The sequence below is a fragment of the Podarcis pityusensis genome (assembly GCF_964106645.2).
Source record: "Podarcis pityusensis genome assembly, chromosome: Z".
NCBI lineage: Eukaryota > Metazoa > Chordata > Lepidosauria > Squamata > Lacertidae > Podarcis > Podarcis pityusensis.
The window spans coordinates 31,836,843-31,860,304 of NC_138044.1; the positions used below are offsets into that span (position 1 = coordinate 31,836,843).

The window sequence follows — 23,462 nt, forward strand, 5'->3', positions numbered from 1 at the left end:
CCGGGTCACTTTCAAAGGTAGCTCCACATACAGTGCACTGCAGTAGTCCATGCAAGAGGTAATTAGAGCATGTGCCACTCTGGCAAGTATAAGGATGAGTCTCTGTGGAACATACAAAGTGCTGTGCTTTGCCATCTAAATCAGAGGTGGAGAATCAGGTTCCAAATGCCGCTCTCTCTATCTGGTCCTCAAGATTCTTTCCAGGCTGCACACCCTTCCCAACACCAACCTCCATGAGCATTTTGGTAGTCCGGAACGTGCCTTTTAACTCTGAAAATGCCTGTTGTTTGCCGGTATAGACAGGGGTGTAGGCGTATGTGTACAAATCAGCCTAATGTACAAAAGTGATATCTATTTATATATTTTATTTTAAAATCTGTATCTCACTTTTCACTTCTTCAAAGAGGCTTAGGGCAATCAGATACATAATGCACAAAATTGAAAAAAACAAATTAAAACTCCAAAACGTAAAGCCCCAAGAATTTAAAATGTAAAAAAAAAAAATCTGAAAAGCATTCAAGGTACAAAGGCCTCCTGAAATAAAATATTTTGAAACTCAGTAGATATTTACATTCACTGCTCCACTATTTTTGCCTCTGGTCCCACTCACTATTGGTATCCGGCCCCTGAGAGGCTGCCCAGAATGAAATGTGGCCCTTGGACAGAAGACGATTCCCATCCGTGATCTAAATGCATTCCAAACCGGTTCACCACAATCCAGTCCATTTCCCCCATCATGACCTCCCCCCAAAACAGACCAGTTGTTTTTCTCCTGCACAGTTTAGTCTTTGATCTGACACTGTCCTTTTGGAAGTTGGACCTGAAGCGAATATGTTTTTCTGCCAAGAGGCCGAGAAACGTGATGCTGATGCTGTAAGCACTTGGATTATCTTCCCAGGGCTTCCTGAAACTCAAGTATTGTACACAATTGTGCCAGAGCCCAACCCACCCACCCCCAGCTTTCTTTTTCAAGGGAGGAAACAGCTGCATGAGGTTACAGCTGTCACAGACAACTCCCAGAACTTGCCAGATGCAACAAAGCATGTCAGAGACAGGCCAGCTCAGCAGAATTCAGCAGCAGCAGCAAAATAGTAGCTACTGAGGAAGTGACCAAGGGTCCAGATGGTCTGAGATACCCTGCTATGTCTAGGATAGAGATGGGGCTTCGGTGACCCTCCAGATCTCATTGGACCCCCATTAGATCCAGTATGGCCCACTGGTTAGGGGGGCTGTGAGTCATAGTCCACAATTTTTCTGGAGAGCCACAAGTTCCCTATCCCAGGGAAACCCTAGGGTAAGAACAGACGAGGAGGTCTCTATCAAAGCTTCTGGACAATCAGTGCCTTGGTGACTCACTACACAGGTACAGTGGAGAGGTGGAAAAGACTGAAATGGTGGCATCCAATGAGCTATTGAACTGATCAGTCCCATTAGCAGAAGCCCACACAAGGACTTCAGCTAGTGCAATGGGGCTTCCCCCCGACCTCCCTCAAGTTGGGGTTGGGAGAAACCCCAGAACAGCACGTGAGGGAAGGTCCCATTCCATCGGGCAAGTTGAAATGCTTGTGCCAACAGAACATTTAGGGAGGAGTGATGCTGAATTCTCCTCATATTTTTACTCACAGAGGCGAGTAGGCAAGGCAAACTTTAGTATTTATACAGCACTTTCACTGCACAAAAGAAGGGAAGGGGGATTTTTGCAGGAGTGCCCTGTTCAAGGTTCAAGCCAGCCATTCACTCCAAACAGGGCATTCCTCTCCCCAATGACTTCTCCATTTTCTTATTTTCTTTCCAACCACCAACCAGTACTCCGTAATAGATGAACATGATCTATCTTCTCTGTGGGTGTATTTTGAGGGTTTGGGACCGTTCGTGTTTTTGTTTCATTCTGTTAGTTTTCTTGAACTTCTGCAAATCTTGGCGTTTCCTTGACTATGCTAATACCACCGCCTTATTTCTCATTTGGACCCCAGTTTCTAATGGCATTCACCATCCAAGTTTGCCATAGGAAGGAATTATAACAGCAGCAGCAGCCAGCTCTTGCTGCTTTTTTGCAAGCAAAGCCCGAGGACTTTTGCTGCGTATCCAAAGCTGACAGCTGGTCTAGAGATTTCTTTTCATTACACAAATCTTAGCGGCAGTTTTAAAAAAACCAAACAACCCAAAAGCAGCCTTGGTGACTATTATGAGAGGAGGCACAGCAGCAAAAGATAGTGCTTTATTCTTTCTCTGTTGCCATTTACCACTCAAAAGTGCTACCCTAGTGCAGTTTCACTAGGTGGGTATTTAAACAAACAGCAGCTTTTTTTCAAGGAAGGAGAAAAGAGCAAGGCTGCTTTTGATTTTCAAAGATGGTGCTTCATTCGCATTGCCTTGTAAACACATAGTCCCCCCCCAACAAAAAAAAAAAGATTCAAGAAGCAAAGGCAATGGCTGCCATCTCTCCAGTATGTGAATGGTCAGGTCACCTGACTCAGGTGTAAATCCAACAAACAGATGCAGGTCTTGGTGCTCCCAGTTCAGGAAATGCTCTGCAGCTCTGGCAAAACAGCAAAAGATGGAAACCTTGGAAAGGAACAAACAGCTTCTCCCATCATCAAGGGTTTCATTATAATACAAAGCAGTCAAATGCAAAGCAGTGCATTAAAATATTTAAACATTAACAAGACTATTCATTTCCAAGTCATTAAAAAGGTAAAGGTAAAGGGACCCTTGATCATTAGGTCCAGTCACGGACGACTCTAAGGTTGCGCTGCTCATCTCGCTTTATTGGCTGAGGGAGCTGGCGTACAGCTTCCGGGTCATGTGGCTACCATGACTAAGCCACTTCTGGTGAACCAGAGCATGCCATTTACCTTCCCGCCAGAGCAGTACCTATTAATCTACTTGCACTTTGACATGCTTTTGAACTGCTAGGTTGGGAGGAGCAGGGACCGAGCAACGGGAGCTCACGCCGTCGCGGGGATTCAAACCGCTGAACTTCTGATCGGCGAGCCCTAGGCTCTGTGGTTTAGACCACAACGCCACCCGTGTCCCCTTCCAAGTCATTAGTTCATTTTAAAAGCCACTTTCCTGGCCTGAAGGTCATGCAGAAACCTAGGTATGCTTTACTTGATTCTGCAACAGAAGAAAGGAAGAAGAAGGTGGGCAGAACTTCTGTGCCTAGTACTGTAACCAGTTTGATATGTGCTACTTAAGGGCCTGGTTCTTCTTACTATGCATGGTCAACCTGCATCCCGTCTTTCCACCAAGGATCCAAGAGCAACATACATGGTTGCCACCCCTTTTATCCACAAAACAGCCCTGTGAGGTAGGTTAGATTAGGAGCTAGTGACTAAGACCAAGATTACCAACTAAGCTTTGTGGAGGAGAGGGAATTTGAACCCAGGTCTCCCTAGGCTAAAGTTGAACACTCTAACCTGCTCCCTAAAATGCTAGTTTTCCATGTGCAAGGGTGGTTTAGTTATTTATGCATCCATACACTTTTGTTTACACTGAGAATCAGTCCGTCAACAAATGCTCAGGCTTTTCTTTAAAAAAACACACAGGCAACAGCTCAGAGGTGAAACCTCAGTTTTACATGCAGAAGGTCACAAGTCCAATCCCCAGCATTTCCAGTTAAAAGATTATCTAGCAGCAGGTGATGGGAAAGATTTATCTGTCCCTGAGACTTTGGAGACCTGCTGACAAACATCATAAGAACATAAGGAAGATCTTTGTATGACTCTTGAAAAGATCCTCAAGAATTTCTTCTTCAAACAGGCAGAGACAACTGTTGTGAAAGAACTTGGAAGTAATATCAATATTGAAAAATTAACAACAGGTGTTAATAACCTAATATAAGAGGAGCCTGCTGGATCAGGCCAATGACCCGTCTAGTTCAGCATCCTGTTCTCAATAGCCACAAGAAGGCCTGAGCAAAAGAGCACTCTCTTCCTCCTGCAACTTGTATTCAGAAGCATCGCTGCCTCGAACTGTGGCAGCAGAACATAGTCACAATGGCTAGTAGCCATTGATAGCCCTCACCTCCATGAATTTACCTAATTGTCTTATAAAGCCCTCTAGGTTGATGGTAATCACTGCCTCCTGTGGGAGCAGGTTCCATAGTTTAACTATATACCACATGAAGAAGTGTTTTATTTTATCTGTTCTGAGTCTTCCAACATTCAGCTTCAATGGACATCTCTTAGTACTGATGTTCTGAGACAGAGAGGAAAATATTGATCTTTCCACGTTCTCCATGCCCTATGTAATTTTTTAAGCTTATGTCACATCACTTCTTACTCGCCTTTTCTCTAAAACTATAAAATCCCGAACACTGCAAGCTTTTCGTATAGGGCAAGTTGTTGCATTCCCTTAACCATTTTGACGGCTCTTTTCAAAATAGAGCCCAAGGGTAGCCAAGTAGATATTGTTGGGACTCTGAGTTCCCATCTGCTGTAGGCTGCACAGCCAACAATCAGAGGTGATGGGAGCTGTCATCCAACAACATCTGGACAGCATTGGCTAGCCTGGAACCAGACAATAGTGGAAAAGAGCTGGGCAAATAACCTGACCTGGTATAAGGCAACTTGCTATTATTCCTAAAGCAATGACAGGGAATTTGGAGAAGGGAGGAAGTCTAACTAGAGAAGAGGGTAAAGCATGGCTCAGGGTTGACTTCAGCAATGCACCTTCTTGAAAGCACATGATACCTTGCTGAAGCTAAGCAGGTCTGGATCTGTTCATTGCCTGGATGAGAGACTGCCTGGGAATACTATGTATACTGCCTTGAGACTTATGGAATAAAGTTGGAATATTAGCACAGCAGAGAGATTAATGAACATGGTATAGCATGCAATGTATCTAAAATGTGTGGGGGTGATGCCTGTGTACATATTGACATGCATTTCACATGGAGAATCAACTTTGATTTTAGATGTTACTTGCACAGTACTGCATCCATTCTAGCTCCCCAGTTTGACTAGTGTTATGTTAGTTCATTGTATGACCTACACATTGTATGAAACAGTGCTGTTTTAACATATAGCAGAAAAATATGATAGTCTATTTCTCCCCCATCCTCAGTCACTGCCAACTGGAAATCTAGAACTGCCGAGCCATGTTTTAATTCACCAAACGGTTGGATTCTATGGACAAATGGATCTTCACATGGCTCCCACGGTCATGCAGCAACTGTTTTCGCAGCTAAGGCAACATAAGCAAACCATCCAAAGACATTCTCTGTGCAGATCAGGCCAAACATGAAACATTATACAACAATGGTGCATTTAACAGGAGCATCACACAAAAACCCCAAGAAACAACAACTGGACTACTCTTCACAGCAAGGCTATTTCATTTGCGGCACTGTCTCCAGTTCTGCATCTGCCACACGGTTCAGAGAGGGTGCTGACCAGTCAGAAGGTTTTCAGAGGAGAGTGACAAAAAAATGAGTGTCTCCAGGATGCCAAGTCATGTGGCAGAAGATCGAAGAAGCTGGGTATCTTTAGCTCAAAGGAAAAAAGGGTTGCACAGGGGCAAGTTGCCAAAAGGTACACTACATAGATTTGATAAAGCCAAATTCCCCCATTGCCAAGTCATAAAAGCTAGACATTAGCCAAGCTAAACTACTTACTATGCAGGAGATCTGCAACTGGATCTCCCAACATATTTATGTTAACTTAAAAGCAGCTATAGGGCAGTGGGGAGGGAAGGAAAATTGGACAGAAGAAGCAGGACAAACAGAGGATGTGTTCAACCATTTCCTTCCGTGCTATTTCCCTGGTCTAAATACTCCCCAAGTTGCTGTCTGTACCATGCCAGTATTTTTTTGGAACAACTTCAAGATAACACTTCTCTTACCATGAATTGGTGCCACATCAGTGAGCTATCAGAGAGGTATCTACTCCTCCCACTATTGTTCCACTGTGGTCATTGAGACCTGCTGGGGAAACTTGCTTTCCTTGACTGCCCCTAATCTGTATATCAACAGCATCAAAAGCAGCGATAGTTCCCAGGATAAAACACACACACCAAGAAGCCTGTTAGGGCCTGAACCTTGTGAGAGTCCAGCAGCAATGCAAAATTGTTTTTTTGCTCAGACTTGTTTATAGCAGCAGCTGGTGATTAGAGATTTGTACTGCATTTTTTAAAAAGTGTTTATATATTTTTAATAATACTCTGTGTTACAAAGATGTCTGCAAATGTGACAGGAAGGCTGGCAACTTCAACCCCGCTGTCTGCAAATCCCTTACAGACAACCAAGTTCCTGGAGATAGTCAGGTTGTGTATCCATAAGCAGTGACTAGAGGAGGAATGACTGCTGGGAGGAGCACAGAAGGAAGAAACACCATGGTGCACTTGTAGCAGCAAAACCGGATGCTTTCAACTGGTCCAGCTGCAACAAAACATGTCTCTCCCGTATCGGTCTCTACAGCCACAGCAGGCGCTGTAACCTTCCAACAGTTTGACTTCACTCCCCGAAAGGCGCACTCCTCCACTGTCTCCCAAGGCAGACAGATGCCAACAAGTTCAAGTATCCAAAGCACTTCAGAAGTGTGAACTCAGTCATTCGCACAACAGCCCCATAAGGCAGACCAATCATATTAAATAGCACAGGTCAGAGTGTGGAGGCATGGAGAGAAAAAGCCAAAACAGTAGTGCATTGGTGGGAGAACCTGTGGCCTGTCAGATGTCATTGGACTTCAACTCCCATCAGGCCCAGCATGTATGGCCAGGAATGATGGAAGTTGTTCCACAGCAACTGAAAGGCACAGGCTCCCCATTCCTGGAGTCCTTGCTTGTTTTGGACTTGCTCGAAAGCACAAATGTTGGACCTGAGTACAACAGCATTCTCCTGACCTGTGAATCCCCCAACAGTAGAGGCAGCTAGCCATTATGTCTAGCAGACACTGATAGTCTTATCAATGGTGGGGAAGAGCCCTGCATGAGATTCTGAAAAGCCAATGTTAGAGATTGTGCAGGCATGGAAAAACAGAAGGGGGGGGAAATCCCGAAGAAGTTTCCCCTCATTTTCTTTATTGGCCTTCACATCTCTAGCCAATGCTAGCAAGAATAGGCAGTGCTGGGAGAGATGTGCTAAGAAAACTGACCTAGTATATGACAGCTTCTTATGTTCCTGTCATCACTTCCCCCAAACTGAATAGCTCTGCAGCTAAATCAGCACAAGCCAATTGCCACTTCCAGTTCTGACCAGATGCAACTTTGCAGCAGAGAGCGAGAGTGAGAGCGAGAGAGAGAGCGCCAACTTCCTCTGAAGTAAAGCACTGAATCCTTCTCACACACACAATACACGCACAGGCTCTACTCAGAAGCAAAGGGACAAGATGACCAGCTGCAAAATGCAGCTGTGCCCCCAAACTCTTAATACTTGTGATTAGCTTGCCAACAGGCAACAAGGGAAGAGGGCACGCAGGCAACAAGAGAAAAGCAAGCAAAAAACAAGCCCCCTCCCTTAAAAGGGTCAGTCTCCATGGTCTCCCTTAAAATGTACTTGCTGTAACAGTTTCAGAAAGGAAAAAAAAGTGTGGCTTGAGAGCCACATTTCCACCAACTACATTCAAATTGTCTGAATGATCTATGGACTTGGCAACAGTAACCCAGCACATCATGTTTTTCCAATGTGTGGAACACCTTGCACACCTGCACATGAGCCTCTTTGATGGAGGTCTGTCCTCACACTTCTGTCCCCCACTGTGGTCTTTGCATAGGGAAATCCACAAAAGGGCCAGTCAAAGAGATCCAACTTGCAAGAGGCCCTTGTTTGCAGCAGGATGCATGAGCTGCATAGCATATCTACCCCAATCTGTCCTGGGATTCTTGTTTACCTGGATGGCTCCAAAGCTGGCTATTCTGTTCTGAATAGCCATTCATGAACATGTTCTGCTTTGCTTCAAGGAATAGCTCTAGTCCAGGGTTTCCCAAACTTGGGTCTCCAGTTGTTTTTTGACTACAGTTCCTATCATCCCTGACCATTGGTCCTGCTAGCTAGGAATGATGGGAATTGTAGTCTGAAACACCTGGAAAAGTTTGGGAAACATTGCTCTAGTCGAAAGTGTCCAGGGGTCAAATTTCCCAATACGTCCTCTCCAACTGATTTCCAAAGTGCCACTCTAGAAAAAAATGGGGTACCCTCCACAGCAGCTTTCAATCCAACATATCAGAGTTACTGCTAGAAGAGAAATCCGGAAACCCCAGAGTACAGGCAGAAAAAATATTGGTTCCACGCAAGGGACTGTGTTCGGATCTCGGCCAAAAAGCATGAAACTGAGAAGCACCCCAATAGACCATGTACTGTAACCCACTTAAAACAACTGTCCTCCGCCACTTGCAAGGAGTGTGATGGTGTCCAGCCACCACAAGAGCAAAAATCACTGGAGTTATTCGAAATGAAAGTGGAAGAGGGAAATCTATCATCACCCGGATCCCACAGACAACCTTGTCCCACCAGACTCTCCCACTTCCAAAGGGAAGGGAACAAGCCTAGTGACAGAGGACAGGAACATAGGAAGCTGCTGTCTACAGAGTCAGACCACTGGTCCATCTAGCTCAGTATTGCCTACACTGACTGGTAGCAGCTCTCCAGGATTTCAGAGAGGGGTCTCTCCCAGTCAGTGCTAGGCATTGAGCCTGGTGCTTTCTCCATGCAAGCAGCTGCTCTGCCACTAATTTGCAGCTCTTCCCTGTTTTGCATACAGAAGGTCCCAAATTCAATCCCACCACATCTCTAGCAAGGCTGGAAGAAGGACCCATGCCTGCCACTCTGCTTAGGTGATACCAAACTGCATGGGGTCAGTGGTCTGTCAACGCATCAGGCAGAAGCTCCCCACGTTCCTTTTTTTAAAAAAAAGGTGGATTCAAAAGTACATCTCCCGTGCATCAGCTGGCCTAAGCTGGTCCATTCTGCTTCCTAGATAGCATTGCTGGTACCCAGGTAACGCAAATGGCACAGGCAGACCTTCGCATGCTTAACGGGACGTATACCCCACTGCGTGCAACAGCGTTTACTCTCTAGTGAATGGGTTTCAGAATTGCAGCCCGAAGTCTCACTTGCGAAGTCCATAAAACTCAAGACCGGTTGGGGCCACCCTAGTCCATGCCCAAATTTATCCACCCCCAAGGGATATGTGTTAAGTAACAGGCAAGCGATGCATTTGCATCGATCAGCATATAGAGTTAAGTGGACAACGTGGGTGGGTGGGTGGGGGCCTCCCGCCCAGCATCGGAAAGGTAACAACCCGCTCCTTGCTTTAAACATGAGCGGGAGGGAGGGGCTTGCCCACCTCCAGCGCTACGGCGCGTTCAGCGGCCGTTGCCACGTTTTCCCACCGGCCACCCCCGCATGCCCCAATCTCCAGAAGCGCCTCTCACCTCGGCCTTAGGCCTGTTCTGCAGAAGGTGCTCCAGGTACAGGTCGGACAGCGCGGTCCTCATGCTGCTCACGCTGTCACTCCGGCTGGATTTGAGCGTCATGGTTGGTGGGCGCCAGGCGCGAGTAGCTCAGCACCCCGGGGTAGTGTGATGCTAAGAGGCTCGGAGTCGAACGGCGTCTCGTCAGCGGCCCGAGGGGTTCTCCTTCCACCCGCAAGGCGTGATCTCTGTCAAGCCGCTGCTGCTGCTGCTTCTGGAGCCGAGTAGACCCCGCGCGCACACTACAGCCGGCCGGAGCCTCCTAAACCGAAAGGGTTGCAGAGTCACGGTGCGCCGGAGAAGGCAGCAGAGGGGAGGACCAGGCCCGCCCGCTGGGAGTGGCTAAATAGGGAGGGATCTCTCCACCCGGCCCACAGCGGCTGCCAAAGCAGCAGCCCTGCGTTCCCCTAGCCACTTAGCGCCGCCGAGCGCCCTGCGCTGGGGACAGCGGTGCAAGCCCTATCCAACCTCTCCAGTCCGCGCGCGCGCCCTCTTGCGCCCCCTCCTGCCAGAGCCGAGTGTCTTCCTGCTTGCCTGCCAGAGCCACCGCTTCGCTTACGCAAAGCACGATGCTCTGCAATGTTGAACGAGCTGGGCCGTGCAAGCAGCAGCGATTGTTTTGGGGGCCGATAAGCGACGTCACCTCAAGAACAGAGGGGGCTGCCTTCGGCCGAGTAACACTGGCAGCAGCGGCTCTCCTGGTTCTCAGGCAGGGGTCTTCCTCGGCCTTCTATGGACAGTGTCCGTGACTGGACTTGGTCTCTACGTCTGCAGAACAGGCGCTCTCCCATCAATTCATGCATAAATACGGTGCTTTTTGTGGTTGCGTGGCAATCGGCGATTCAACTGGTGATCTAGGAAGCTGACTTGTACAGAACCAGACCCTTGGTCATTCTAGCTCAATATTGTCTACACGAACTGGCAGCGGCACTCCCATTATTTCAAACCAGGGTCCTTCCCTGCCTTGCCTAGAGTTGTCAGAAATTGAACCTGGAGCCTTCTGCATTCAAAGGATATGCACTACCAATGAGCCATGTACTGTACTGTACTTACTGGGAGTAAGTCCCATTCAATTCAGCGGGGCTCCAAGGAGAAACTGAGTGCATCAGCACTCAGTATTCCAAGACCTACTGCCTCCAACTGTGGAGGCAAGAACATAGTCACCAGGATTAGTAGTCATTGGCTGGTCCATAAATCTGCCTAATATCTTTTAAAGTCATCCAAGTTGGTAGCACTGCTACCTCTTGTGGGAGTGAATCCCATAGTTTAACTATGTACCATGTAAAGAACTTTTGTGTGCTGTGAACCTTCCAGCTTGTGCAAGTCATCACTTGATGTTGGACTGTTACCAGGTGCTAAGTAATTGTATGCCTGTGGGAACAGGGCCCTTTTCCCAAGGAAATGTTGGAATGTTCCCCAGCTTGCTTTTGGTATAATATCCTTATTTGGTATAATGACCTTATTGAAACAAAGGGAAACTGAAATGTAAAACTGCTGAATTATAATTAAAGAGATTTAACACTATCACTTGTGGATTAAATAGGGACAATGGATCCTTATCAGCTTACATGTGTAAACTGGCTGACCAGCACCCTGCATGGATTATCCTTCCTGCATGTGATGAAGAGGGCTCTAGTCCTCCAAAATTTATGCTATAATAAATTAGTTTAGTCTTGAGGGACCCCCAAGGCTCTCTTCTTCTTGTTGTTGTTCATTTTGTAGTTCATTTTCCATCATTCCATAGTTCATTTGTAAAAGCTGCGCTGCAGAAAAATTTAGTTTTCGATCCATGGGGAAACTTCCATCTTTTTAAGCTATAGAAAAGTATGCATGCTTTCATAATACTGAAATGGAAAGCTTGATCCTTTTTCATTCACCATTTCCATGTATTAATCTTCCTCCACCCCAAAAGCAGTGTAATAAGCATGCATAACAAGCCCAAATTGGTGTACAGTTGGTATATTTTGCACAGAGTACAACAGCCCCCAGCAAAGAACTGCAAGCCTGTGAAACCACTTTCTCCACACCTGGGAGCTGTTGCAACTGTGACAATTGGGATAACAGGTAACGGGAGAGCCACGCAGCTTCCTGTTTGCCAGGTACTCTTGGGGTTTTGACTGGGCCTCAAATGCCCAGTGGTGGTGCAGTTAGGTAATATTAATTACTAGGCTTATTGTTCTTATGGGAATGTATTTTTAGATGGCAATGTGCATTACTTCCCTTACTTCAAAATGCAGTAGACAGTTGAGATCCTCCTCATCCCCCTAAGTAGGGGCTTGGTTTCTGCCCCAAAGGCCTCTCCTGATAACCATGCAACAATTGCCATAATAAGTATGAATCACAGAATTGTAGAGTTGGAAGGGTCCCTGAGGATCATCAAGGCAATATGCAGCTATCCTATATGTATGAGGAGATTAACAGGAACAGTCACAACAGCATTCTAAAGTCCTAGTCCTTTTCAAAATATGCATACAAAACATATACCGTATATTGATGACCTGATTTCCTGATTTCTTACCCTTTGTGATCAGCCTAACAACCACAGTTTATGCAAGCATTGCTGCATGTGAAATGACAACATTTATTCAAAAGGAGTAACAACAGTAGTTTGTTTGGTTTCCCACCCCCACCCCCCTCTGAATAATCAGATCAGGTAATGTGACTATCCAGGATTTTGCTGCGATTAGTGATGGGGCTGAGTTTTCAAACCTGGTGAAGGATCACAAAGATATTCAAATGGATGGCTGAAATATGCTGATCGCCTCCGGCAGCACCTCCTTAATCCATAAGGACTCTGGAAAACACACACAAAAGGCCACACTGATGAAAAATGCATTTGTGTATGCGTAAATGGACTATAAAAAGAATAGAAACTGATTGCCTAAGAAAAAGCAGGAACCCCCAGAATTGTGAAAATACACAGAAGAGTGAAGGCAGTGTTCTTTATTTTACCAACTCCTTCCAAACCACACAGTCAGTGCCGGATTTATGTATAAGTTAAACAAGCTATAGCTTAGGGCCCCACTCTCTTGGGGCACCCCAAAAAAATGAAGAAAAAAACAACCTGGATGTACATTTCCAAAATATAAGATAAGTTCAACAAATACTTTGATAAAATACATATTTTGTTATGTGCAATTGGCTATAGATACCTATTAGGTCCATAAATTACCATATAGCATATACAGTGGTACATTGGGTTAAGAACTTAATTCATTCTAGAGGTCCGTCCTTAACCTGAAACTGTTCTCAACCTGAGGTACCACTTTAGCTAATGGGGTCTCCCACCTCCGCCGCCACCCCGCCGCACGATTTCTGTTCTCATCCTGAAGCAAAGTTCTTAATCCAAGGTACTATTTCTCAGTTAGCGGAGTCTTTAACCTGAAGCGTCTGTAACCTGAAGCATCTGTAACCCAAGGTATCACTGTATTCAACACAAAAAAACAGTGACAATTTGTTGACAAAGGACAGCTGGACATATAAAGGGCCCCATTACCTTCAGTAGCTTAGGGCCTCATGAAACCTAAATCTGGCCCTGCATACAGTACTGAAAACTGGCAGAACTTAGAATGCAGCTGTCCCCCATCTTATACTGGTGCTGCTTGTTTTTTCCTGCTTAAATGCAGAACCTTGCATTTCTCCATACTGAAATTCATTTTGTTAGTTGGGGCCTGGTTCTTCAATCTGTCAAGGTCATCTTGAACCCTAATTATTTCTTCTGCAGTATTTCCTACCCCTCCCGGTTTTGTGTCATCTGCAAATTGAATGAGCAGTACCCCCTCAATTCCTTCACTTAAGCCGTTTATAAAGACGTTGAACAACTATGGGCCCAGGACAGAACCCTGTGGCACCCCACTTGTCACTTTTCCCCAGGATGACGAGAAGCAATTAGCAAGCACTCTTTAGGCTCTGTCGGTCAACCAGGTACAAATCCACCTTATAATTACCTCGTTTAACCCGCATTTTACCAGCTTCCTCGCAAGAATACAATATCATGGGGGACTTTGTCAGAAGCCTTACTGAAATCAAAATTCACTGTGTTCACAGCATCCCCCAGCGTTATTCAGCTAAAAGCAAAATAAGACCCCCTCGCTTGTACTCTGAGAAAACAAAAGCCTTTTGCTGTTTTGAATTTCTTTTTTTTTTAATGTTTCATGTACTCTATGTATCCAATTTAATACCCTGAAGTGGTTAACAGTAAAAATAAAGAAAAATTTTAAAAAATTGTGTGTGTGTGTTTTTGCCTCACTACCACCTTAGGGTCTTTTTCAAGTTTCAAATCCAATACAATTACAACCCTATTCCCAGTGCTTTTTCTCTAGAAAAATAGGTGCCGGTACTCACCATGAAGTTGTTACAGTACATGCCACACTTTTCTCCAACATACCCCTGAGTACCCCCTGAGGGAGAGAAAAGCACTGCCTATTCCTGAAACTAATTTGTTGAAACTGATTTTCATTTCTGAATATTAAATTGGGACCTGCTGGTGAAGGCAGGGTAATAAACGTAAGGATCATGACAACAGGAACAACAATCTGCACTTAGAGGGCTCATTGAAAACGTCTTCACAAGGTACCAAAAATATAATAGAAATGGGGCCCAACTCCAATGGACTAGGGAAAAGTTCTAAAGAGTAGGGGACACCACATTACAGTAAAAGCCTAATTTCTACATTGCATGGGCAGATCATTTGATGTGATGATATCTGCAGGAGACCCTCTGAGCATGAGTGCAAGGAGTACATAAAGGCTGAGAAAATATTTCCTAAGAACACAGGGAGCTTCCTTATACGGAGCCAGACCATATACTGAGCACTGACTGGCAGTGGGTCTCCTGTGTTTTTGCCTCACTACCACCTTAGGGTCTTTTTCAGTTATATTTCAATATTCCCCACCACCATCTGCCTCTGTGAGCCTCCCTCTCTCTGAAGGTGAGTGCTATTTAAAGCCAGTCACCAGAAAGGCAGCGTTGACTGGTTGCCTCTGACTACAGACATCTGACAGAATTGCGCAAGAAGACAGTCTAATTGAGGAAGTTCAAGCCAGGGCAACCTTTGGACAAAGTTACTGCAGGTCATTGAGAGGAAAACAAGTTTCATATCTCAGGCCCATCTGCACTTACATTTAAATAAACATTATACCACTTTATACAATCATAGTTTCCTTCCACCCCCGAAAAAAAAGAATTACGGGAGCTGTAGTTTATTAAGGATGCTGTGAATTGGTCCCTATTCTTTTCATAGAGCTACAATTTGCAGAATTTTCTGGGAAGAGGGATTGGCTGCTAAACCGCTCGGGGAACTGGACTGGACTGGACTCCCAATTCCCACCAGCTCCATCTGATCAGAGATTATGGGAGTAGTAATCCAGTGATGGTTGGAGGGCCTACAAGGCCCTCATCCCTACCTTAGTTCAGACATTGGGAGGTGGAATAAATCCCTTGCTATGACACTTACGTGGCACAGCAGAGAAGGAACAGGATCCCCAAAGCAGCCGGGAAGGCGTACAGAGCCGATCTTGGAAAAGAGTGGAAGACATGAGTCCAGACATCATCCAGGTAATCTGACAGCCAGGACCGGCGAACACCTGCGGGGGAGACAGCAAAGGCACAAAAAATAAAACTGACATTGTGAGCAGACACAGGTCTCAGTGGCTCCATGTGTGACCACTTCTGGTGGCTGGAAGAACTCACCTGAAGAACTCACCCTCCAGAGCTAGCTGGGAAGGAAATTTGATTCTGCATCTCTAGGTGATTCTAGAGCCTTTCTATCTAAATTTTATAGAAATTAATTCATGTATACAGCAGCAGCAAGAATGTTACTTGCCCAAAAATGGAAAGAAGAAGTCCCAGCAAAGAATATGGATACAAAAACTTACGGAATATGGAGAAATGGTGAAACTTACTGGAAGAATAAGAAATCAAGATAACAAATTTTTTATAAAAGAATGGAAATGATTTATCAAATATTTGCAGATAAATTGTAAACAGAGAAAAACACTGGCAGGATTATTGTAACAACCTGCAGCTACATAAGAGTGTGTATATATATATATATATATATATATATATATATATGATAAGTAAAATTAATTTGGATATGCAGAAGATATTAAAAATAAATTTAAGGAACCGCAGAAAGAGGGGGAAGGAAATCAAGTTTTAAAATGTCAAAATGATTATAAAATCAGTGAAATATATATATCTGAAAAGTATATAAAAAATAAAAATAAAAATTTGTAGGTGATTCTATCAAATTCGGGTTTTTTTTTAAAAATCTTCTCGTGAATTCTGATACAAAAGCTCTATGAGTGATCTAACATGGTGTTATTGTTTTGTTTTGTTCTGTTCTTTTCTTCTTCTTGGTGGTCTGTTTGTTACTTTTTGGTTATGGTATACTGTTTACTGAAAACAATAGATGTTTGTTTGATTTTTAACAAATTCTTTAATCCAAATTCTTCAGATTTCCTTGCCCTGCTCCACTCTCCATGCCCCATTCCATTCTTTTCCAGAGGTTTCTCAACCCATAGGAGTGGCTTTTGGCCTGGCGCAAAGCAAAATAAGTGCATATTGCACAAGCAGAGTTCCACTAGCTCTTCTCTGGATTCAAACCATTGTTGTGGTGGTTTTTTTCTCTAGAACAGGCAAAAGGAGCTTAGTAGCAGAAGTATCATAGCAGCACCAGGGGATGGGTTGTGTATGTTCCTAATTATACATTTTCCTCAGAGAGATGTATTAATTCAGAGGTAGCCGTGGTGCCCTTCACATCTTTGTTGGGACCCCAGTTCCCATCAGTCCCAGTCAGTGAGGCCAGTTGATAGGGGTTTGGGGAGTTGTAGTCCGACAGCATTTGGAATGCACCATGTTGGCTGCTCTTGCGTTATTGGCTGAAGATAGCTGCTGATTAGGGAAGACACAAATACATCACTTGTGATTGCAGAATCCTGGACATCCTCTTGGTCCTGGGGCTTTTATTTATTAGTTCTTGTATATATATTTTTAAAAAGTATAAACTGCCCACCATAAAATATATTGTGGCAGTGGACAGAAGAAATAAACAAACACAAGAAAACAAAGGTAAAAACATGAAAGATAGTTTAAATCGATTACGCTCAGGAATATTTTTGGCCAACCTAAGCTTGCAACAGCCAGGGGCTCAAAACTCACTGAGTGGTTCCAACTGACAAACTAAAAAGAAATTTCATGGTGTGTTTTTTCAGTATGAAAGTAAAAGTCTGGAAGAACTTTGACCCCTTATTAGTATCAGCATCTCAAGGAGGCAAAGGTTTTTTCACAGAAGCAGTGCCTGAGATCCTTGATCTCATTTGCTGAGCCTTCAGATGTATTTATATAAAGTGTAGGCTTTAATTCTGAGCTCATATTCTTTGCACGTTCTTGACCAATATGGAACCCTAAGACAGAGCTGACCTGCCTCAGGCAGTAGATCCCACCTGCCAGTGGTGGACCTACCCTCTGTCTGTTTGCCACCACCACCAGCAGCCTCCTTGAGCTGCCTCAGGTGGTGTGCAAGTGAGCAGCTCTGTGTGGGTGTGTAGCAGCAGGTGAGTGGCTGGGCAGAGGCATTTTCAGTTTTGCTTAGGGCAGCAAAATGCCCTGGGCTGGCTGTGTGCCTAATGATAGCACACTGGAGCCAGATTTTGTTATGGGGGTGGGGAACCTGCAGCCTTCCAGATGTTGCTGGACTACACTGCCCATCATCCTGGACTATTGCACACTCTGGCTGGGGCTGATCCAAGCTGTGTAGTCTAGCAGTATCTGGAGAGTCAAAGGTTCCCCACCGTCACCTTGCAAAACTTCCTGGTCTAATTGTTTTACCTCCTCTCTTAACAGTTATGCTTTTTAATTGGCTTGCTTTGTTTTCAGTGCTTTATTTTGTATTTTAATGATGCGTTGCCTTTTCAACTGATTTATAAAACTGGAGAAGGATCATAGCTTAGTGGCAAAGTATTTGCTTTGCACGAAGGTTTCAAGTTGGCATGAAGAAGGTTTGATCCCCACACCGCCAGGTAGAGCTGTGAATGTTCCTTGCCTAAAACCCTGGAGAGCAACTACCAGTCAGTATAGACCAGTGTTCTTCAAACTTAGGTGCCTGTATATTATTGCATTACAACTTCCAGTGGTCTTTTTTAAAAAAAAAATAATATTTGTTGCTTTTAAACCTTACAAAAAGAAGAAAAGAAAAGAAAAAAGAAAAGAAGAAAAAAAGCAAAAGAGAAAACAATACAATACAATATATAAACAATACAGAACGCAACATTAACATTAACACATTATACAAAACAAAAGCAAAAACAATTCAAAAAACACACATCATACCATCTCAATATCCTCTCTTTCATTCCCTTGTTTCATCGACCTCCTCTCACCTCCCTTTTTGTATTCCATTTCTATTAATTGTTTCAGCAAATCCTTTCCATCTTTCTCTATTTTCTGTCATGTAATTATCTTAACATATTTTAACCTTATTTTCCATTAATACTATAATACTTATTTATACTTAATTCCTTAAAATATTTCTACTAAAAGCCGTATAATTCCCTTCCAACATTTTTCTAACACTCATTAATTTTACATTATTTCCATATATAGATTTTAAACTTTTTCCAATATTTTTCCACCGTCTCTTCTCCCTGGTCTCGGGTTCTGCCAGTCATTTCCGTCAATTCCATATAGCCCATCAACCTGGTGATCTTCTGTCCGAGGCTCTTAACTCTTTTCCAGGTCCCTTCTGCAAGTCTTCTTCATATTTATACATGCACTTTACTTTGTCTTCTCCTGATCTTGTTCTTATTTTCCTTCCTTTGATGCTGAAAAGTAGATCTCCGGGAAATTCCCATCTAGCAATGTTTTTATTCCTTCTCGACAAGTCAGCCAAATCTCCATAGTTAGAACTGAGATTCAAAAGATATTTCCAGTCGTGTTTCAGAGTTCCTCCAAGTCTGGCAGTCCCCACAACTCCAGTCTCCTCCTGACCCAAGTCCAGGTCCCAAAGGTCAATAAACCCCTGCATGAGGGGATCTATCCAACTTTCTTTCTCCAGTCCAAGCGGGGCTCCAATCCTAAAAGTCTGACTTTCTCTAAATTCAGTCTTGAAAGGCATCAACTTATAATCATCAAATTGCAACTGTAAGGCTGGGGCTCTCTCCCTCTCCACTTGTGCCACTTTAGGTTCCACAGCAAAAACTTTCTCCCCCGCCTTCTCCTCAATTTGCCATGTCAAAATAGATCCCTGTATCGATTCCTGAATAATTTCTGTATTAATATTGACTTTTTGTGCCAAATTAGTCACTTTTTGTTCCAAGTTATTAATTTTTATAGTCCTCGCATCCGTCTTCTTATGTAGCTGTTCCAATGAATCATTAATCTTACATAATGCAACCACTAAGGCTTCTTCTGTCAACATTCTTAACGGTCCAAGGTCAATCCCAGATTCTCGCAGTTTTATCTTGCAGGTGGAAATTCCCCCAGCTCAGCTCTTGTAACAATTTCAAAGGCTTCCTCTAGGGGGAAACAATTTCTAATTGTATCAATCCTTTTAAGCACAGTTCAAACAATAAAGTTAGTTTCAATTTTCAGTTACTTTTACTCCTTTTTAAACGCAGAAGGAGACAATGGAAACAATGTATTTCTCTTCTTTAACTTACTGTCAGCAGATGATCTATTCACAGTCAATGAGCATATCCAAAATTTCAATCTTACTAGCAGCCCGTTTCCAGGTTCAGAGCGGTGGTAATTTGACTTTCTTCACTCTCTCCTGCAGGCTTACGCGATCTTAAATTTTCCCCCTCTTCTCCTGCTTCCAAGGGGGGTTTGATGATTTAACTGATGGATCGACAGTGCTCTCCTGCAACAGCAATGCAGCTTCACTCCGTGAAAGAAGCAGTCAATTCGAAGCACCGCGCCACTCACCCCACGTCGTTCCGGATCCCCGAAACCGGGTTTCCCTGCTAGTAGGGGAGGCGCAAAAGGTGCCAGCCGAATCCCATGTCCACAAGCTTCTCCCGCCTGTGGTTTTTAGTGGGTCTCCGCCTTTGCCGTGGCGGCCAGACCCTGATTTCCACTGAGCGGATTCCTCCCGATCAGAGGAATTCCGCCATTGCCGGAGGCGCTAACCCGGAAGACAACTTCCAGTGGTCTTAGCCAGTGGTCAGGGAAGGTGGGAGTTGCACCTGAGGTTGAAGAACACTGCTACAGTCAGTGAAATTGCAGATAATTGAAACACATTGAAAAAGCCTGCAAGCACCCCAGTCTGCCCCCATTCCGCCCTTTCGGTGATGTTTCCATGACATCTCTATGATGTCTCTGGGTCACTTCTGGGTTCAGTGTGATGCATGTGATCACTTACATATGTGATCACTTACATATAGGACGCGGGTAAACTTTAGGCTGCTTCTATACAAAATACTGAACTAGATGGGCCAATGGGTCTGACTCAGTATAAAAGGTAAAGGTAAAGGACCCCTGGATGGTTAAGTCCAGTCAAAGGCGACTATGGAGTTGCGGTGCTCATCTTGCTTTCAGGCCAAGGTTTGTCCGCAGACAGCTTTCCGGGTCACGTGGCCAGCATGACTAAACCACTTCTGGTGCAACGGAACACCATGACGGAAGCCAGAGCGCATGGAAATGCCATCTACCTTCCCGCCACAGAGGTACCTATTTATCTACTTGCACTGGCATGCTTTCAAACTGCTAGGTTGGCAGGAGCTGGGACAGAGCAACGGGAGCTCACCCCCTCACGCAGATTTCAGCCGCCGATCTTCTGATCGGCGAGTCCAAGAGGTTCAGTGGTTTAGACTATAGCGCCACCCACATCCCATCAGTATAAAGCCTACGATCCTGTGGTTTTATACCTGTAAACCACTTGGAAGTCATTTGGGCATGAAAGCAGCATCTAAATTAATAAACAATGAAAAAATAATAAGACAACTATGTAATTTCCTCACTAATGATTATGTGGCTGTTCTTCAAATGAAATTAAAAAACTTACGGTGAATTTCAAGGCCCAGATCCATTTTCTTTGTGTTCGCCTGCAGAGACAGAGGAGGCCTCCTGATTTGTCTTGAAACGGTGCGCCTTCTAAACCCATTGAGAGTGACAAATGCACGGGAAATCCTTGCAGGGGAGGAGATGCCCTGGATGCAGGAGGTACAAACTGCCAGGCACAGCATGTGGGCATGCACTATTTTGTGCCGTGTCAAATCCATGGCTTTCGCAGGCTGCAGGGATTCTGTCAAGCCTAGTGATTTCTCTGGACTGTCCACACAAAACATAAACACACATACAGCCGTCTTGGCTGAGCAAACCCCCGTCTTTGAGGCCAGAAGAATCTAAAAAACACAAGCGAATGGGGGGTAGGAGATGAGGGAAAGGACAAATGATAAGATGCAGCAACTGCCACATGGTTGACATAATCAGGTTCTCTTCTGCTCTTCTAGAGGGTAGGACTCCAATCAATAGATTCAAGTTACAAGGAGGCTCCTACTAAACATTAGGAAGACAGACCCTCCAACTGTCCCTGATTTATAGAAGCCGTCCCAGTTTCTGATTGGATCCTGGAAAATCCCGCTTTTCCTTAGGATGTCCCTATTTTCACTGTAGAAATTTTGGAGGGTATGGATTTATTTGACTCCCGAGCTGTCTGAAGGCAATCCTGTAAAGGGAAGTTTTGTTAAAAAATGGGCAGCTTCCAGCACATATAAAAACATAGTAAAACACCAAACCTTAAAAAGCTTCCCTATACAGAGCTGGTTTCAGATGTCTCCTAAAGGTCTGCCTGCTGAGGGCCTGAAGGGGCCTGCCCCTTGCCTCTTTCCACCTGGCTTAGTGTGGGGCTTGACAGGCTTCACAAGGACTGCAGCTGCTGCTTAGCAAAGAGGGCTCCTCTTTTAAATCGTTTCAATTTTTATCTGTGTTGTTTTAAATGAGACCATCTTGGCTGTGAGCCCTGGAAGACCTGCACCCTGCCTTGCTGGCCTTTTCCCATCTGGCCTGGGAGAGTGGAGTGCGGACTGACTCCAGCTACAAAAGCTGAGGCTGTTGAACAGATTCTTGGGCTGGCGTATTATTTATGGGGGGTTGAGAGAGTCATTGCTGTTATTGATATTATTGTTGTATCTTTAGTTTTAGATCTTATGATTTACGTGGAAATTGTTTCCATTTGGTTGTGTACTTTTTGATGTGTTTTATTTATTGTTTATGACTTCTGTTATGTAATTATGTAAATCTTCTCATGTTGTAAGCCGCCTTGAGCATAGTTTCAACTATGGAAAGGCAGCATACAAATAATAATAATAAAAATGATGATGATAATTACTCATCTCCTTGACATCTGATGTAAAGGCATTCCACATAGTGGGTGCCACTACCGAGAAGGCCCTCTGCCTAGTCCCCCTGGTCCACTGACCGCATGCCAATGGGCCATGACTAGGATTGCCAGATCTCCAGGTCTGACCCTTCCAAGTGGCAAGTGGCAGGCCTGAATCTCCAGGTGGGTGAGAGTGCCTTTAATAAAATAAAATAAAATAAAATAAAATTTATTAAGAAGGCTGTGCATGCAGTAAGCTTCAACTCCGCAGGAACCAGCTACAAATTCTAGCACAGATACTGGGGTGGCTCTGCCCTCCCCTCTCCCAATTAACCTCCGTCTCTAGGGCCTGCTCCCATGACATCAGCAGGGGGGCATCCCCATGACATCACCAAGGGCAGTCCCTAAGTCTCAGGTTTGGCCCCTGATATATCAGGGTGTAGGACTCTCCTGGCCCAGCAACCCTTGCACTCTGTCGTCCAGTTCTAGGTCACCAGCACACTTGCCCATGATGGTTAAAGTATGGTTACCAGATTTTTTCCCCAATAAATCCGGAGACACTTTTTTTTTGAAGCTGGGTAGCAACAAGGAGTCAGTAGTGGGGATGGTGAGGCAAAAGACCCTGGGCCCAAGCACACATGCATATTGTATAAAGGAGTAAAGCCCTTCTTTCGCACCGTGAAACATAAAAGTGAGTTTTTTAAAAAACTGGGCAATAGCACTCTGTGTGCCCGTGACTCCCGAGCCTTCCCCAATCTCCTTCCCCCTTCCCCCTTTGTTTTGACAGATATGGGGAGGCTCGGAAGTCACAGGCGGGCGGCCATTGCCCAGGAGGGGCCAGCCTGGTAGTGCAATTGGCTCTGGCTGGCTTCAGGAGCTGGTTGCTGCCATGGCGCTGAAAAATGGCGGGCGCCATGGCAGCGAGCAGTGAGCAGCTCCTGAAGCCAGCCAGAGCCAACTGCAGTAACAGGCTGGCTCCAGGATGCTGCCGCTGCCATGCTTCCAGGGGACAGATTTTCAAATCCGGGGACTGTCCCCGGGAACGTCTGGCAACCCTAGGTTAAAGCAGCAGGGGGGAGTCATTTCAGATGTATTCCCACCCACACCCCACTTTAATTGTGGATCTAGTTGGAATGTTGAGGGGGTACGGGTGGCAGCATGTCTAATTTCTCTTTGTTTCAGGCTTCAGCAGTAGATAGACAGCACCCAGGCTAGCTCTCTGGCCAGTTTTCTATCAGTTTTGTCAACCCCCTGTTGCCAAGGCCCGACTGGCCTCTGCTAGGATTCTGGCATTTAGTGTCCCCGGGCATTTAGTGTCCCATGCTTTAAAACACTCTTCCAGCATATAATAATAATAATAATAATAATAATAATAATAATAATTTATTTATACCCCGTACATCTGGCTGGGCTTCCCCAGGAACATTCTCTTCTGACTTCCAGGCATCTTTGCATGCTGACAGGCCTTTGCAAGCACTTTTTGTGGTTATTTGCAGCGTTTATAATGGTGTTTCATGTTGTGTTGTTGTACACCATTCTGATATCTTTATGATATGAATCATAGAATAATATTCTATGCAGGAATATGAAGCTGTCCCATATGGGGATCGAACCTGCAACCTTGGTATTATCAGAACCATGCTCTAATCAACTGAGCTATCCAGTCCATAAAAGAACCTGAGCCTCCTATGTGACAGGTGGGAATACTAACCACTATTTTAAAAAATAA

At 44.7% G+C, this 23,462-nt stretch overlaps 1 protein-coding gene across 1 annotated transcript in view; it reads right to left on the bottom strand.

Moving 5' to 3' along the window:
• The window catches only part of MPP1 (MAGUK p55 scaffold protein 1), a 33,545-nt gene extending 23,826 nt beyond the window's left edge, over positions 1–9,719 (bottom strand). The window contains exon 1 of the mRNA XM_080990262.1: positions 9,373–9,719. Coding sequence (XP_080846388.1) covers positions 9,373–9,474 — 102 coding nt within the window. The 5' untranslated portion in view covers positions 9,475–9,719. The remainder of the gene's footprint in view (positions 1–9,372) is intronic.
• Positions 9,720–23,462: the final 13,743 nt, after the last annotated feature.